At 29.8% G+C, this 18,752-nt stretch overlaps 1 protein-coding gene across 1 annotated transcript in view; it reads left to right on the top strand.

The window, feature by feature from the left end:
- Window positions 1-18,752, top strand: part of LOC109055844 (1-phosphatidylinositol 4,5-bisphosphate phosphodiesterase beta-1) — a 69,934-nt gene that overhangs the window by 35,742 nt on the left and 15,440 nt on the right. Inside the window, 9 exon segments of the mRNA XM_042773369.1 lie at window positions 1,255-1,421; window positions 7,743-7,889; window positions 9,939-10,096; window positions 11,274-11,356; window positions 12,908-12,992; window positions 13,083-13,263; window positions 15,918-15,994; window positions 17,114-17,210; window positions 17,289-17,373. Of these exon segments, the coding sequence (XP_042629303.1) occupies window positions 1,255-1,421; window positions 7,743-7,889; window positions 9,939-10,096; window positions 11,274-11,356; window positions 12,908-12,992; window positions 13,083-13,263; window positions 15,918-15,994; window positions 17,114-17,210; window positions 17,289-17,373 (1,080 nt within the window).

The following is an 18,752-nucleotide window of genomic DNA, read 5'->3' as shown; positions in this document are numbered from 1 at the left end:
ACTGTCAGAAACCGTCTCAGGGAAGCTCATCTGCATGCTCGTTGTCCTCATCGGGGTCTCAACCTGACTGCAGTTCGACGCCCACATTCGATGGCGTCTGGTACTTTGGAGAGGTGTTCTCTTCACGGATGAATCCCGGTTTTCACTGTACAGGGCAGATAGCAGACAGTGTGTATGGCGTCGTGTGGGTGAGCGGTTTGCTGATGTCAGCGTTGTGGATCGAGTGGCCCATGGTGGCGATGGGGTTATGGTATGGGCAGGCTTATGTTATGGACAATGAACACAGGTGCATTTTATTGTTGGCATTTTGAATGCACAGAGATACCGTGACGAGATCGTGAGGCCCATTGTTGTGCCATTCATCCACGACCATCACCTCATGTTGCAGCATGATAATGCACGGCCACAAGCTGCAAGGATCTGAACCCAATTCCTGGAAGCTGAAAACATCCCAGTTCTTGCATGGCCAGCATACACACAAGACATGTCACCCACTGAGCATGTTTGGGATGCTCCGGATCGGCGTATACGACAGCGTGTTCCAGTTCCTGCCAATATCATTCATGCAACTCTATGCGAAGGAGATGTGTTGCACTGCGTGAGGCAAATGGTGGTCACACCAGATACTGACCGGTTTTCGGACCCCCCCCAGACCCCCAATACAGTAAAACTGCACATTTTTTGAGTGACCTTTTATTGTGTCCAGCCTAAGGCACACCTGTGCAATAATCATGCTGTCTAATCATTATCTTGTTATGCCACACCTGTGAGGTGGATGGATTATCTCGGCAAAGGAGAATTTACACAGATTTAGACATATTTGTGAACAATATTTGAGAGAAATAGGCCTTTTGTGTACATAGAAAAAGTCTTCAGCTCATGAAAAATGGGGGCAAAAAACAAAAGTGTTGCGTTTATAATTTTGTTCAGTGTATATATGTGTGTGTGTGTGTGTGTGTGTGTGTGTGTGTGTGTATTACTACATATATATATAGTAGTTAATGATGCCTTGAAGTCATATTTTAATGATATTTATGAGACAAGCACATATGAGCGCATTGAAGTATTGTAATTAGTTGGGGGCGTAACAGTTTAAAAAATCCTGATGAAAGATAATTGGTATTGATCATAACAGAGAAAAAAATTAAGTCATTGTATAATTTGCATGCTGGGATGATGTAGCTGCTCATCTCTGTGGTATGATTATCACTGCAAACCGTATGCTCTTTTCTGGATCTCTCTTCCTCTCTCCAGCGGCGTGAAGAGTAGAAACTATCTGACGGTGGATCAGATGACAGAATTCATCAACAACAAGCAGCGGGACCCGCGTCTGAACGAGATCCTGTACCCGCCGCTCAAACCTGAACAAACCCAGCTGCTCATGGAGAAATATGAGCCCAACCCAGCCATGATTCAGAAAGGTCTGTGCCAGACAAATGCCTGAAATTGATCAAAACAGGCATTATTCATTCGCTAACGCTTTATTCCACTGAGCCCATAGAAGCTCTTTCCCTGCTTTATAGTAGGGGCTGAATGATTTGGGGGGGAAATTAAGTGTTTTTTGTTGTTGTTGTTGTTTTCAGATTAAGAGTGTTTTGTAATAAATAGTTAATAAAATGGAATATATTACTGTTGTTATAATTCTTTCCCAATAAAAATAAATCAAGTATTTAATCTATAATTATAATCATCATAGCAATCAGAATAGCTGAAAATTTTGGCCCAAATCATACTGGGTTTATGTATCAGTATGTGTATAAAATAACAGCACTACTACTAATAATATATAAAAATATAAATTATTAAAATTAATAATAATAATAATAATAATAATAATAAACTAAATATAATAATAATAATAATAATAATAATAATAATAATAATAATAAACTAAATAAGGAATATTATTATTATTATTGTTATAATACTATTTCAAAATAAAATAAAACAAATCAAGTATTTCATATAATAATAATAATAATAGTAATTGCTCTTACTAATAATATTAATATAGTAGGACTAAATAATTATTATCATTATTATTATTAACAAAAAATGATTATATTATTATTGTTATAATACTAAAAATCAAGCATTAAAGTTATAATTATAATTAACCATAGAACTGTAAAATTACGATACTAATATTTATGCCTTAATTTCTTCATTTGCAAGCATTAACACATCAAGCTTTTATTTTGGTCGAAAACTGCATGAAGCTTCTCCATTTTTGGATTACAAAAAATCAACAATAATTATATTACAACAAATAATCAATCACCACTACATAATAACAAAAAAAAATAACACCATAACAGTATTTCAAATGACTCATTCACAATATTGCAAATATTCTAAAATCATGTGACGCTTTGTGTGAGAAACAGACCCAAATTTAGTCATAATTCACTGAAAATCTTCCCCTTCGCTACAGCTTTCAAATGCAGCGTGGGTGGGTGTGTCGAGTGAAGTTTGCTTTGAATCCAGTAGCACAGACTATTGTCCTGGCAGGATGGTGTCTTCTCTGTATCCCATCATCCCTGAGAGTGACCGAAGACAGCGAGTGTTTCTCCATCAATCGCTGATAGACAGCTCCATGTAATTGTTAAATGCTGATAATTACGTGGTAGGGTTTTGTCTCGCATTCCCATGAGGTGTTGTATTTATATAAGAGCAGAAGACATCAGGTCTTTGTAATCGAGCACCGTCTGGTCCCGTCATCATGCTTATATGAAATCTAATCCCTCATTAGTTTTTCCAGTCAACTTATTGATTGACAGCCACATTAAAACACTAATGGATTCCTGTATGTCGATGTTCTCTGTCGCTTTAAACGACAAAAACCACAGAATTGGACCAGGAACGATCCCATTATAAATCCCATCTATTTTAAATGCCTGTTGCCATGGATACGCTTATATCAGATTCTGTTTGAAAATATTAACTTTACAGAAACTTCAGTCACATTTGAGAATTTTTGAAAGATTAATAATTAGGTCTGAAACATTGTTGCAATTTCTAAATATAAACATGCATATTTTTGTCAGATATTCTTACAGTGCGTTCACACCAGACGCGACTTGCACGAATAAATCACGCTATTCGCGGTAGTTGGACGCTTGAACATTTTGAGTTTATTTGCTTCATTTGGGCGTGAAATTCGCTTCATTCATACATACATGAAATTAACTTAACAACAGACGCGAATTCCTGTCATGGGAGGGGCTTCTGCAAGTTGAGTTCACGCAGCATTGTGATTTCAAATGTAGTTGTTTTAAACTCAAATATGCGGTTTATTTATAAAGACAGCGCCTATTTAAAAATGTGTTTCGCCGATTTCGAAGACGATCAGCTGGAGCTCAGTTCTCATGTCACCGATGAGAGCACTCTCAACTCGGCTAGTCCTTCTGACATTTACCATTGGCTCTGATGTCTCTTTAGTGGTTAAACATAAAATATAATTTGTTTTGGGTAAATCTAACAGGTAATTTTTTGTCTTTATTCAATTAATGTTTTAATATGTTAAAATGAAAATAAAAAGAGGCAGTACTGTTTGATATAATATTTCTTTTCATTGTAATGCAGGCTATATAGGCCTACACATTTCCCTTAACTACATTTCTGCTGCTATTTAATATGTTTAAATGAAAACTAAAGGAGGCAGTGGTGTTTTTGGTTCAAGTTTAGATTGTTATAGTTTTCAAATGATAAATGGAGCCACTATTCCTATAAAAGTATGAAGATGTATCGTACAGCTCCGTGTATCCACATACAGCGACGATGATTTTGTCCTTCATTGTTGTTTCTGATTTCTGCCTCTGCTTGCTACGTCATAATCACGTCACTACTAGAGCTAACTCCTGATTGGTTAACGTGGCGCCAAAGTTCGCCAAAGTTCAGATTTTTCAACTCGCGCGTTTCACGCGAATCACGCGTATACTAATATATTAGTATACTAATATAAAAATATACTAAATCAAATATGTTTATTTTAGTGTATTATTTATATTAGCATACATATATTTTAGCTTACATTTTGCATATTCAAATACTAATTCATTCTAGACTGATATGTATACATTTTATTTGTTTAATGCAATTAAATACTGATTATTTCACCCAACATTTTTGTCTAATATATATTTTCTGCTTAAATCCATAGATTCAAAGGATCTTTAAGATGTTGCCTATGTAAATTCATCATTTCATATGCTAATGAATACAAATGTATTTATTTATTTTAGTATATTTATATATGTACATTATAATTTATAAGTATTAGTATATTAATATACTAATATACTAATTAACATACTCTAAACTGCGAAATATAGATATAAATAGCTTAATTCAATTAAAAATTAATTTAACCGACATTTTTGTGCAGTATGTACTTTTATACATTGCAAATCTATCTTATACCGTATAAGGATCTGTTTCTGTTAGGATGTCGCCTTTGAAGGCAGACAGCGAGGAAGTGCACATTCCTTTTCATCACAATATCAAAAATAACTCACTACATGCAAAGAAAACAAAACCTCCATAACATTCCGTTTCATTACCATAGCAACAATAACTCACGAGATGCTGTCCGACGCTGCAGTGGAGCCGGTTTATTTATATCTCTCAGAGCACAACTCCACGGGCGAACTGGAGATCAGGTCACTGGATGATAATGAGCGGGCGGCCGTTAGTGTGACAGGTGATTGATCAGGCACATTGAGTCCAGAGGGGCCAGCGATGGCCATAGATGAGGATGATCATGGGGCTCTTTAGCTGGCGGTTCTAGCATGACACCTTGCTGTCACGCAGATTAGCGACTCTATTTTCTCAGTCCGATCTCAGAGACAGGCAGAGGACAGGCGAACGCCCACACGAGACACAGCAGACACACGAGACGCTGATATTTGCGTAGTATTGATTGTAGATCTGGAGGAACAATCAGGTTGTAAATGCGGGAATGGTCTGCGTTGGCAGAACTATATTGTGCTAGAGCGACATTCATTGTCCGATGGTCAATAAACGCTGGAGACGAGGTGCTTATTTTTGTATTTGAAATGGTGGTCTTTTCTTTAACCCTGTAAAGCCTGACATATTAAATAATCAAATTTTTTAAATGGAAGAGTTTATTGACTTTAACTTTAGAAAAAATATTAAAACACATCTTAGAAAATGGTTGCAAAAAATACATATATTTATAATCATTATATATATATGTATGCAACTGAGTGCAGTTGCTGATATATATATATGGACAAAAAGTGATGAAATATGTTATACCTATATATAATATATATATATATATATATATATATATATGCAGTTGAGTGCAGTTGCTGATAAATATATGGACAAAAAGTGATGAAATCCTGTTGCCATGAAATGAAAATCAATGAGATCTTTATAACAGTAGAGCAGATACTGACATAAAATGATATAAATATCAGTCTTCACTCTATATGTCCAATAATATCTCTTAGTAAGATGAGATTTAAATGATCCAAACATATAATGCAATGCAATCCAATGATGACTGAGAGATGAAAAAGCCTGATGATCATATTTTATACTCATGTTATAATTTTTCCTAAATAAATAAATAAATGATGCTGAACTAATGTCAAGGTTATTATTGCTAACTAAAACTAATAAAGTCATGAAAAATGTCATTAATTTAAATAAAATATACGTTAATTGAAATAAAATATTAAAAAAGTATACTTAAGTAAAACTTATCAAAAACAATATAGACATATTATAAATAAAAAAAAACCTGAAAAAAATTACAAAACACTCTAAACTTAAATTAAGTAAAATTTTAATGAAAACAGAAAATATACAAATCAATTCTAATTCAAAATATTAACTAAATAAACTAAAGCTAAAAACTTAATAAAAGCAATACAGACAATAAATAAAACTAAAAAAGACAAAAACAGCAAAGTTATTAAATCTTTAACTAATATTAAAATGAAAAAAAAAACTATAAAAAATTTTATCTAATTCAAAATATTAAATAAACTAAAACTTAATAAAAACAGTATAGACATTAAAACAATACAAATGACAAAACAACAGAATTACTAAAACTTTAAAATTAAAATTAACATAATAAAATATAAAAATAAATTCTAATTTAAAATACTAACAAAAACTAATATTATAGCATAGATACTAAAATACCATACTTAACAGTCCAGTAAATGTTCATCTTGAAATAACACTAACAATATGAGTTATTCTGAAGTTTACTTGATAAAAATCAGTCAACATTTGACAGCAGAAAGACACGAAAAGCTCCAGCTGAAGCTGGACGTTTGTACAATTACACTAAAAGAGCTTTTACTGGATTAAAAAAAAAAAAATACTCTAAACTATCAACCAGACTTGAACAACAGAATTATCAGCAAAGTTTTGATCATGATAATCATTCAGATCATGAAAAAAAAAAAAAAAAAAAAAAAATTGCATATCAAATATAATACTATAGACTCTAAAAAATGCTGGGTTGTTTCAATCCAACTTTGGGTCAAATACTGACTAACCCAACCGTTGGGTTAAATTTTTACATTCAATTTTTAACCCAAAAGTAGGGTTAGTCCATATTTGACCCAAAGTTGGGTTGAAACAACCCAGCATGTTTTAACAGGGTTAAAACTGTTTACACTTTAAGGCAGTTACGTAAAACTGTTGATTGGTTGCTCAGACTAGTTCAGACTAGGCCAAACCAGCACAAAACCCTCTGAAATCTTGAAACTAGACCTGTCTGAACAGGCCTGAAAACCACCTTAGGATGCAGGACCGTGACAGCAGATGCAATCCTGTTCTTTCGTTCTCTGTTTAACTCGTTCTCTGCATAACAATACATGAAAATCACCAAATTTCATCAATTTTAGTCAATAAAACCCATTTAAAACCCATTTTACCCACATCAACGTGACAGCAAGGTGGTTGGTGTTATTTCAGAGTGTGCAAATCAGAGGCTGTTTGCTCTGGAGATCCCCACTGCATTTGCTCTGACACACGTCATCCAGCCTGCGCCGTACCGTCCTGCAACCAGAAAGAGGGCCACGGTTAATTACCTCCGGAGCTCTGCAAAGAACAAGTTTAATTAATGTAAACTGCTGGTGAGAATGAGTCACGGGGGACGCTTGTCCCTGAGTGGCTTCCCTTCAGCCGCGAGTGCTGTTTAGGGAGCGCTGATCTCCAGCTTGAGTTTAATTTGAAGTTTGTTTGCAATCGTAGTGGTAATTTACTCGACGAGGCGAGTTGTTACTTTAGGTGCAAAAGAGAGAAAGAGAGAAAAAAAAAACAAGTCAAAACAACCAAATTCACAATAATGCTTTTATTTTGCAAGGACAAATGTGACCCTGGAGCACAAAACCAGTCTTAAGTGTCAATTTTTCAAAATTGAGATTTATACATCATATGAAAGCTGAATAAATAATCTCTCCATTGATGTATGGTTTGTTAGGAGGACAATATTTGGCCGAGATTCAACTATTTGAAAATCTGTAATCTGAGGGTGCAAAAAAATCTGAATATTGAGAAAATCGCCTTTAAAGTTGTCCAAATGAATTCTTAGCAATGCATATTACTAAACAAAAATTAAGTTTTGATATATTTACAGTAGGAAATTTACAAAATATCAATGCAATTTTCCAGTTTAAAATTCCTGAAATAATTGTCTTCTCTACTGAAATGTGATGCATGCACCTTTTTTTATCTTAATTGTGTAACAGGGCAGATCTCAGTGGAGGGCTTCGCCAGGTATCTGATTAGCGAGGAGAACAGCGTCATTCCTCCAGAAAAACTGGACCTGAGTGAAGACATGACCTTCCCTCTCTCTCAGTACTTCATCAACTCCTCCCACAACACTTACCTCACAGGTACCACAACACACACACACACACACACACACACACACACACTCCTGTCTGAATGCACATTTCATTACAGAGTGCATCATAATAATGCATTTAATATTTATAGCACGTTATAGCTGCTTAAAGTGCTTCACAGAGTTTAAATACTTTTATAAAGAAGACAACCACAACAATATAAAACAACAAAAATAACAACAAAAGAGCAAATATATATATATATATATATATATATATATATATATATATATATATATAAAAATTACATCAGTTTTCTTTTAGAATCATTATTATATCTTAGATTTCATTTATTTATTTTATTTAATGTTATGTTTTCACATTGAATAACTGAACTTTTAATAATTTTATTGAATGTTTTAGTCATTTTTATTCTTTACATTTTGTTTTTTAAATGTTTACTTTATTTTTATTCAGTTTTATTTCAGGTTTAGAATTAGTCATTTTAGTACAGCAAGTTAATCTAAATTAAAATTAGAAATTTTATCGTATATATATATAATTCTATTCTATATATATATTATTCTTAAGTCGTAAATTATTTAAAAAAAAAAATTGTGAAATATCTCTTAAATGAAGCCTGTATGATTATCAGTTTGCATAAAACTGCTGAAAAGAAGAAGAATACATTATAAGAGGTATCTGAGGCTCACCACAAGCTTTAGAATAATAATTCCACATCTAACAATGTTTTACATGCATTAGTGCATTTTTCATTTGTGTACTTCTCAAAGTCTACTTACGATAAAGTGCATTACATCATGTAAGAGCAATTATCAGGAGAGGGAGCTGAGAACACACCGCAGAAACCAAGAAGAAATTAATTATGATGCAATTATGGTCAGTGTAGTGCTAATGTACCATTCTAACACACAGTGCAGCTGCTGAAGATTTATACTTAACCGCTACATGCTACAATGGGTGTTCTTAAAGGAACGGCACGTCCAGAAATAAAACTTCTGTCTTCATTTTTTCAGCTTTATGTCGTTCCAAGCCGATATGCTTTTGTTGTTTTTTTCCTAAAATGCATAAAGCTCAATAAAGGACAAAAACATGAAAGTATCATAAAGCAGTCCATACTATCAAAGCTTGTTTCTGCCATGGAATAAAAATTTGAAAGGTATTTTTTTTTCTTGGAATTCTGATTTTTTCCCCCCCTTTGAATCCAGTTTAAATCTAGCATTTTTTAACCTTTTCTCAGAATTTTGAGTTTAAATCTAGACTTTTTTTTGTTACTTTTTCTCAGAATTCTGAGAATCTTGCATTTCTGACTTTTTTCACAATTTTTCTTGTGAGTTTATATAGCGCATTTCAGACTTTTTTCTTAGAATTGCGAATTTATAAAGTCAGAATTGTGAGATAAAAAGTCTTAATTATTTTGTATTTTTTTTTTTGTATTTTTTATTATTATCGTATCTTTTTTTGTTTGTTTGTTTTTTTAGTTTATGTCTCATAATTTATAATTTTCTCTTAATTCTATTTTTTTTCCTTTGAATTCTACAGTAAGTTTACATTTTGGAATATTGACTTTTTTGGAATTCTAAGTTTACAATCCCAAAATTACTAATCACAATTCTGAACATAACTCAGAATTAAAAGTTTAAATCTCACAATTCTGATTTCTGACTTTGCATCTCAGTTTTTTTTTTTCTTTTTTTTTTCTCGGAATTCTGAGTTTTCACCTTGCAATAATTTATTTATTTATTTATATATATTTTTTCGCCACAGGAAAAAAAAAAGTTACCTGCGACTCTCATAATCTCATAAATCTGACTATCTTTTTTTTTTTTCTTGTGAGTTTATATCGCACAATTCAGACTTTTCTTCTCAGAATTACATATAATTTAAATTTGCAATTCTGAGTTTATAAAATCGGAGTTGTGAAATTAAAACTAGCAATTACATTTTTAATTTTTTTTTATCCCGTAGTGGAAACAAGCTTTCATACCACACAGCTCCAGTATTTGCTTGAGTGCATATTAGTTTGTGCATGCATTGTGTCAGCGTTTGCTGAGGGGGGTTTGTGTGTGTTGTCAGCGGGGCAGCTGGCGGGGAGCTCCTCTGTTGAGATGTACCGGCAGACGCTGCTGTCTGGCTGTCGCTGTGTGGAGCTGGACTGCTGGAAGGGCCGGACGGCGGAGGAGGAACCCGTCATCACACACGGCTTCACCATGACCTCAGAAATCTCCTTCAAGGTGACCCGCAGCACTCCACCACATGAGAGTTAGGTTACGCCTGAGCTTTTCAATAGTGCTCACAGTTAAGTAGTGCTTAACTCGGAGCTATTTTCTGCTTTTGGAGACGTTTCCATAAAAAATGATAGGTGCGCTGAGTCATTTTTTCACTGTCTGATACACAGTCGCTAACAAAATCAGTCTGCAGAAGTCAATAGCCCTATGAGTGCTTGTTTAATTTTATTAAAGTGTATAAATTGTAAAATAATTATAAATTTTAATAATTATTTAATTGAATTTATTCTTTATTTTATTTTATATTTTATTTCATTATGCTTTCAGCTTCCATTAAAAATTTAATACATTTTATTATCATATTTGTGTCTATTCTGCAGAATTCAAAAACAATTTCCACCTAAACAAGTGAAGATTTTATTATATTTTACTTTATTCTGTATTTTGTTGTTTATTTTATATTTATTAATTTTATTATATTTTATTATGCTTCCAGCTTTACCACATTGTAATTATTACTATACTTAAATCTATTTTGCAGAATTTAATTTAATTTAATTTTATTTTATTATTATTTTTTTGTTATTATTTAGTTTTATTTTATTTTCAGTATATATTTTATTTCAGCTTCTAATAAGAGTTTTATACACTCTAGGCTGCATTTATTTGATCAAAAATGCATTAAAAACAGAAATATTGTGAAATATTATTATGATTTAAAATAGCTTTTTTCTATGTGAATATATGTTAAAATATAATTTATTTCTGTGATGCAAAGCTAATTTTCAGCATCATTACTCCAGTCTTCAGTGTCACATGATCCTTCAGAAATCATTCTAATATGATGATTTGCTGCTTAATTATTAATAATTAATTAAAATTAAAATCAATAATGAATTAAAATCTTAATTACTCCATATATACGTTTACCCTGTAGTGAATAGTTTAATTTATATAATAAAACAAAACCTAATTAATGCACATTGTATTCAGTATCAAGTGAAATAGAAAATACAATATATGTATATAAAAAACAAAACAATCCACTGTGCATTCAATATTATAACTGCATTTAAAAAAATTAAAATAAACAATATAAATAGAGCTATTACACTTTGACATATTGAAATATTTCATGATAGATAAATGACTAAATTCACTTGAATCTGTTCTTATTTTCCAGGAGGTGATCGAAGCCATAGCTGAGTGTGCGTTTAAGACGTCTCCGTTCCCCATCATCCTGTCCTTTGAGAATCATGTGGACTCGTAAGTGTAGATGCTGCTAGTTTCCTTCCCTTAGCGCTGCAGCTCCGTGGGGCCGACTGCAACTATGGCAACTAGGAGTAGAGTGATTAGAAGCGTCTCTGAGATGCATAATTTGTTTTCAGTCATCATTGTCCTCTTGTGAGATGTCACACGCGCTGGCGGCTGAGCACTCGTATCATTTTCTGCATGAAATCAGAGATGACATGAGAAGTGCACGCACTTCAGTAACGTCAGGTGGAGATGTAGTTTCCCGGAGCGAGATGCATGTGAACGTTGTAAGGGGCTAATTTTGAAATCATTGTAATAGTTATTTGTTTTCATTATGCTTTCAGCTTCTAGTAAGAGTTTAGGACATTTTATTCATTACCATATTGCATATTTACAAAAATGTCCCTTAATCAGCGAAGATTTAATTTTATTTAATTTAATTTTAGATTATTTTATTCTATATTTTTAATATATTTTATTCTTTTTTGTTTTATTATTTTATTTATTTATTTTAAAATTATGCTTTCAGCTTCCAATAAGAGTTTATTAGATTTTATTTTAGATTCATCTATATTTTGCTTATTTTATTCTTTATTTTAGATTTAGATTTTATTTCATTATGCAGAAAGCTTCTAATAAGAGTTTAGGACATTTTGGTTAATGCCATATTTACATCTATTCTGCAGGATTCTACAAAACTTCCCCCTAAATCAGAAGTTTTTATTTTATTTTTTATTTCGCTATTTTTGCTTTGCTTTGTTTTATTTTTTTATTATTTTTTTATTATGCTTTCAGCTTCTAATAAGTTTTCAGTACATTTTGTTTATTACCATATTTAAATATATTATGCAGAATTCTACAAAATCTACCCCTAAATCAGCAAGTATTTAATTTAATTTAATTTAATTTAATTTAATTTAATTTAATTTAATTTAATTTAATTTATTTTTTTATTTTATTTTTTATTTTTTTTATTTTATTTTATTTTATTTTATTTTATTTTTTGTTATATTATATTATATATATTATATTATATTATATTATATTATATTATATTATATTATATTATATTATATTATTCTTTTATTATGCTTTCAGTTTCTAATAAGTTTTCAGTACATTTTGTTTATTACCATATTTAAATATATGTTGCAGAATTCTACAAAATCTACCCCTAAATCAGCAAAGATTTCATTTCATTTCATGTTTTGTTTTGTTTTGTTTTATTATATTATATTATATATTTATATTATATCCTATTATATTATATTATATTATATTATATTATATTTATATTATATTATATTATATTATATTATATTATTATTTTATTTTATTTTATGTTCTTATCTTCCAGTATGATTTTACTAAATTTTTTTATTGCTATATTTAAATCTATTCTGCAGAATTCTACAAAATTTCCCCCTAAATCATTGAATAAATAATGAAGGGTCTGCAGATTTAATTTTGTCTGAATATACAGCAGATGTTACATGCACTAATTTTGTTCTGTGTTGTTAGTACAATGATGGCAGCTCTAATTGTGTTTCTGTTGCATCACAGCCCCAAACAGCAAGCCAAAATGGCAGAATATTGCCGATCCATATTCGGGGACGCTCTTTTGACTGAGACTCTGGAGAAATATCCTGTAAGTGTATCTCTCCCACATGCATTCGTGCTCTTTTAGCGGCCGTGTGCGGCCAGTGTTCTCATGACAGTTTCTGCTGTGGCGCTTCAGCTCGAGTCAGGCGTTCCTCTGCCAAGCCCTCAAGAGCTCATTGGAAAGATCCTCATCAAGAACAAGAAATCTCACCCCAAACCCTCCGATGGGAGCACTAAAAAGAAGCTGTCCGAACAGGCGTCCAACAGCGACTCGTCCAGCGTCTTTGAGCCGTCTTCACCCAGCGCTGGACCCGCAGGTATTATAACAGTTTATATTTAAATAAATTAATTTAAGTGTTTATTATTTTCTATATTTATTCAAATAATTAATTTAAAAAAATAGTAATATTAATTTTTTTTATTTACATGCCTGACATTTGAAGTTTGAAAATATTAAAAACCGTAGTACATTTACATTTACATTTAATCATTTAGCAGACGCTTTTATCCAAAGCGACTTACAAATGAGAACAGTAGAAACAATCAGATCAACGAGAACAACAACGGTATACAAGTGCTATGACAAGTCTCAGTTAGTCTAGTACAGAACACGTAGCCAGGGTTTTATTTTTTTTTGGGAATATGATAGAAAAGAAAAAAGGTAAGTACTAGTATTAGTTGGTTAAGTGCAGGCGAAAAAGATGAGTCTTTAGATGTAGTGCTGCTGTTGTTAGCAATTATTAATTGTAAATATGTAATATAATTTAAATATTTGTAAATAAAATATACATTTGTATAAATTTGTTGGAAAGTTGTGAATATACAAGGTATGATAAATTAAAATTAAATTTGTAGAAATTGTAAAATACAATATAATTCCTCCACTTTATAAAGCGGTTTGGAGAATGGATGGATGTAATTATACAGTATGCTGTACCGTCTTGTTATAATTATTTTTGTTATAAATTGTAAATATACACTATATGATAAATTAAAATTACATTTGTATTTGTAAATAATAAATATAATATAATATAATATAATATTATATAATATCATATAGCATAATATAATTCAAGTTTAATTTGTAAATTGTGAATTAAATATCATTTAAATTTGTATGCGTTTCTAAATTGTAAATATACAATATAATATGATAAATTAAAAATAAAATTGTCAGTAAATCAAAAATAATATATATTTGATATATATTTTTGATAATAATATATTTGAATTGAAGTAAATGATGTATATATATTATATTATATATATATAATATAGATCTATATTCATATATATATATTTATATATATATATACTTCATTTACTTCAATTAAAATTTTAAATGTACAGTATTATATAAAATTTAATTTCTGATTTGTAAAAATATAATAAAGATTACATTTGAATTGTAAAAAAGCAAAACATTATGTAATAAATTAAGCTATTTTATATAATAAATTAAAATCACATTTCTAAATTGTAAAATTATAATATCATAAATGAAAATTACATTTTTAAATTGTAAATCTGCAATATGCAGTAATAAAACAAATGCAAATTAATGTTGTATAAATTTCCAGTATATAAATTTAATATAAATTCCAGTATAAATTTCCAAAATATAGACTTGTGAGCCAAGTAAGTTTGGTAAATTAACTGTCTGGTAGTTGTTTGCTAGACGTGCAACTTCAATGCCTTGGGAGTAAAAATACAGACAACAAAATTATGACTTTGATCCAAGAGCACTTTTTGCCATTGATATCTGACATTTGTCAAAAAGCGGCAGCCGGTTTCCAGAGTACATTGAAATCTTTCAAAAGTGCTATTATGGGGATTGTGCTCATGTCTATCTTTAGTAAGTCGAAAGAAAGAGCGATTGCAGAGCAGAAGCAGACAGCATGAACTCTCGCCGCGGTCTCTGCTGGTTCTGAGGTCTGTGTTTGTCACAGCATGCGGAGAGTCAAGCGGCTGACATTTCAGCCTGTGTTTGTGCGGGACGGAGGCGTCGGGAGCGTGTGATGGATGCGAGGGCTCTGAAAGGTTGAGTCCAGACAGCACTGAGGCAGAAAGCAGATGTTGAACAGCTGGTTCCTCAGCAGGACTGTGTGGATCCACCTGTAACACCACAGAGACCCGGAAATTCATGATTCATGACTGCTGTGAAGAGAGCACACTTGTCAGGAAATGAGTGCAAATGCTTGCAGAATCAAATAAATATCATTTATGTTATATTTGATGAATCTATTGATAGATAGATAGATAAATAAATAAATAAATAAAATGTATTTATTATAAATAATATAATATAATAATAATGTAATTTAATAATATAATATATATATAAATAATATAATATAATTTTACATATTAAAAATAATAATTATATTTATGTGCAAATGAAATAGATTGCCTAAAAAATTATAAATATATAAATAAATAATGACACAAATGAACAAATGAAATGAGTAACAATTAATTTATTTGTTTATTTTTTTTAATGATAGAAAAAAATACTTATTATTTATATTCATGCACAAATGAATAATCACTCACTTTTATTGACAATATTATATATGTATGTTATATCTATATATATAGATATGTATATATATATATATAATATATATGGTATATATATATATATATATATATATAAATATACGTGTATATATATATATATATATATATATTATATATTATATATCTATAATATATATATATATATATATATATATATATATATATATATATATATATTGGAGACTGATCTTCAATATATTGGAGACTGATGCAATCACTGTGAAGTGTTGTTTTTTGGAAGTAATGCAGGTCTGAAATCACACGAGGGAGAGAACATCTCTGAGCTCTGTTTATATCTCACACCAGCTCTGCCTTTCTTCAGCACAGTGTGAGAAACTCAACACTTGAATTGACTGAAGTCTGATCTGATCCTGTTTTTGTCCTTTAGCACCTGCAGAGGTGGAGGCTGAGGATGATGAAGATGAAGAGGATGACGATGATGACTGTAAGAAGTCCATGGACGAGGTCAGTAAGAGTTTATGCTGTTTTTTTTATTATAGTATTGATTCATATTTTAAAAATAGCTTTTATTTGTATATTTTCAGTTTTCATTATTTATTTTTTATTTTAGTTAATTCCTTATAGCTATAATAAATACTTAAACCTGTTTTATTTCAGTTAGTTGTCAAGTTTTAGTAATTATAGTGCTTCGAAATAAAACCATTTCAATTTCAGTTAGTTGCCAAGACAACATTTCTAATTTCATTTTTTAAAGTTTTATAGCTTTAATCTATTTTAAATTCAGTTTTAGTTTTAGTAATTACAGGGCTTCAACATAAATTTTTTTCATTTCGTTGCAAAAGTAACATTTTTGTTATTTTATTTTTTTATTTTAATTTTTAATTTTATATTTTTTATATTTTTATATTTTATATTTCTATATACATTTATTTTTATTTCAGGTTTAGTAATTTTAGTACTTCAGCTTAAACTTGTTTCAATTTCTAATTTAAATTTTTTATTTCTATATAGCCTTAATTTATTTTTATATCAGTTTTAGTAATTATAATACTTCAATGTTAACTTTTTTATTTCAGTTAATTACCAGTGCAACATTTCTAATTTGTTTTTTCTTTTCATTTTTTTATTTAATATTTATACATAGCTTTAATTTATTTTTATTTCAGTTTAAGTTTTAGTAATTTTTAGCACTTTCCTATCAAACTTATAATTGTTGCCTTGGCAACTAACTAAAATAATTTCTACTCTTCTGTTTTTGAATACAATATTTCTATATAGTTTTATTTCTATTTTAGTTTTAGTCAATTTACTTTTTAATTTCTACATTTTTGAGTCTGTTTTTTCTAATTCAATTAATTTATGTTTTTTTATGTTTCAGTTTTTCATCTAATATTTATATTTATTCGTTTTTGAAACTGATTAATTGGTCATGTTGAGGTTATCAGCAGAAGCTGATTACTCTATCTGCTTGTAAATAAAATGTTTTAACTCTTGTATACTTTTTATCAGTATAGTACAAAATAAAGCTTAAAAAATTCAAAGTTTCGCAACAAATTGTCAAAGCAGGAGCTTGACCCTCAGAAAACGATCTCTCACTGATGTTTTGTGCTGTTGTTTTTTCAGGATACAGCAGGATGTGAAGCCTTTGCCACTGAAGAAATGTCCACGCTGGTCAACTACATCCAGCCGACCAAGTTCCACTCGTTTGAGATTTCCAAGAGTGAGTGTGACCGCATACACATGATGAAGTCTTGGCTGATATGAAGATCTCATTTAAAGTAGATTTGTCTGCTCTCAGAAAGCAAACGCAGTTATCAGATGTCGTCGTTCGTGGAGACCAAAGCGCTGGAGCATCTCACCAAGACACCGGTGGAGTTCGTCGAGCATCCTTTAAAACAGCCCACATTTCTGATGGCAAACCAGGACAAGCACATCTATTATTTATGAGTAATCAAATCTGTCAGGAAGATTTCAGACACTAGTGCAATCTTTATTAGCCATTTAATAGTTTGTATGAAGAATAGACTGAAATATAAGTTGTTATTCACTAAAATTGTGCTCCCAAATCTCATTCTCACATGCACCTCTTTGGAAATGACATTTAAAGATGTTTTCCGTGCACTGTTTGAGGTCAATGACACCGAACGGCATTTGTTTATTTTTATAGCATTTTTTAATGACAATAAAGTAAAATTTCACCCCAAATTCTTATTACTATACTGTGAAAAACAGTGATGTTATTTAAATTGCACAGTATTTGTACATATATAATTATATAATATATAATATATATATAATTTCAATATAACAATAAAAAATATAAAAAATAAATAAATATAAAAAAAAAATTAATATATCTATATATATATTTATATATTCCATTTTGATTCCCACGTTGTTGTTGTTATTGTTTTTTTTCTCCTGGAAAAAAATTATAAAAAAATGATAAAATGTATCATTTAAATTTAGGTGTTCAATTTTGATTCCCAAATAGTTTTTTTTTTTTTTTTTTTTTTTGATGAAAAATACTATAAACATGATAGAATTTATCATTAAAATTTATATGTTCAATTTTAATGCCCAAATTTTATTTTGATTCCCAGTATTTCAGTTAATTACCTGTGCAACATTTATAAATTCTGTTTTTTATTTAATATTTATATATAGCTTTAATTTATTTTTATTTCAGTTTTAGTTTTAGTAATTTTAGCACTTTCCGATTAAACTTATAGAATTTATAATTTAAATTTATATTTTAATTTTTAATGCTCAAATTTGATTTTGTTAAAGGAAAAAATACAACACAAATAATATAATTGACCATTTAATTATTTTATTTTGATGACTAGATTAATTTTTATTCCTGAAAAAAAAAAACTATAAAAATTATATAGTTTATCAATTTAATTTATGTTCAATTTTAATGCCCAAATGAGTTTTTGTTGCAGAAAACACTATACAAATAATATAATTGATTTTTTAAATGTATATGTTCAATATGTTGGCCATCTTTTACAGAAAATATGATAATTTATATTTAAAATTTAAAAAAATACATTCTAAATACATAATATATTTTAAAGTAAATATATATATATATTATATCCTTTGGTGTCGGAAGTAATATAATATTATATAGAATATATATATATATATATAATGCTATAATAATATACAAGATAGCTCATATATAGATATGTATATATATTCTATAGAATATATATATATATATATATATATATATATATAAATCATTCCTTTT

The sequence above is a fragment of the Cyprinus carpio genome, chromosome A17 (assembly GCF_018340385.1).
Source record: "Cyprinus carpio isolate SPL01 chromosome A17, ASM1834038v1, whole genome shotgun sequence".
Classification (NCBI taxonomy): domain Eukaryota; kingdom Metazoa; phylum Chordata; class Actinopteri; order Cypriniformes; family Cyprinidae; genus Cyprinus; species Cyprinus carpio.
The sequence above is the reverse complement of the archived record's forward strand: the minus strand, read 5'-3'. Positions and strand labels throughout refer to the sequence as shown.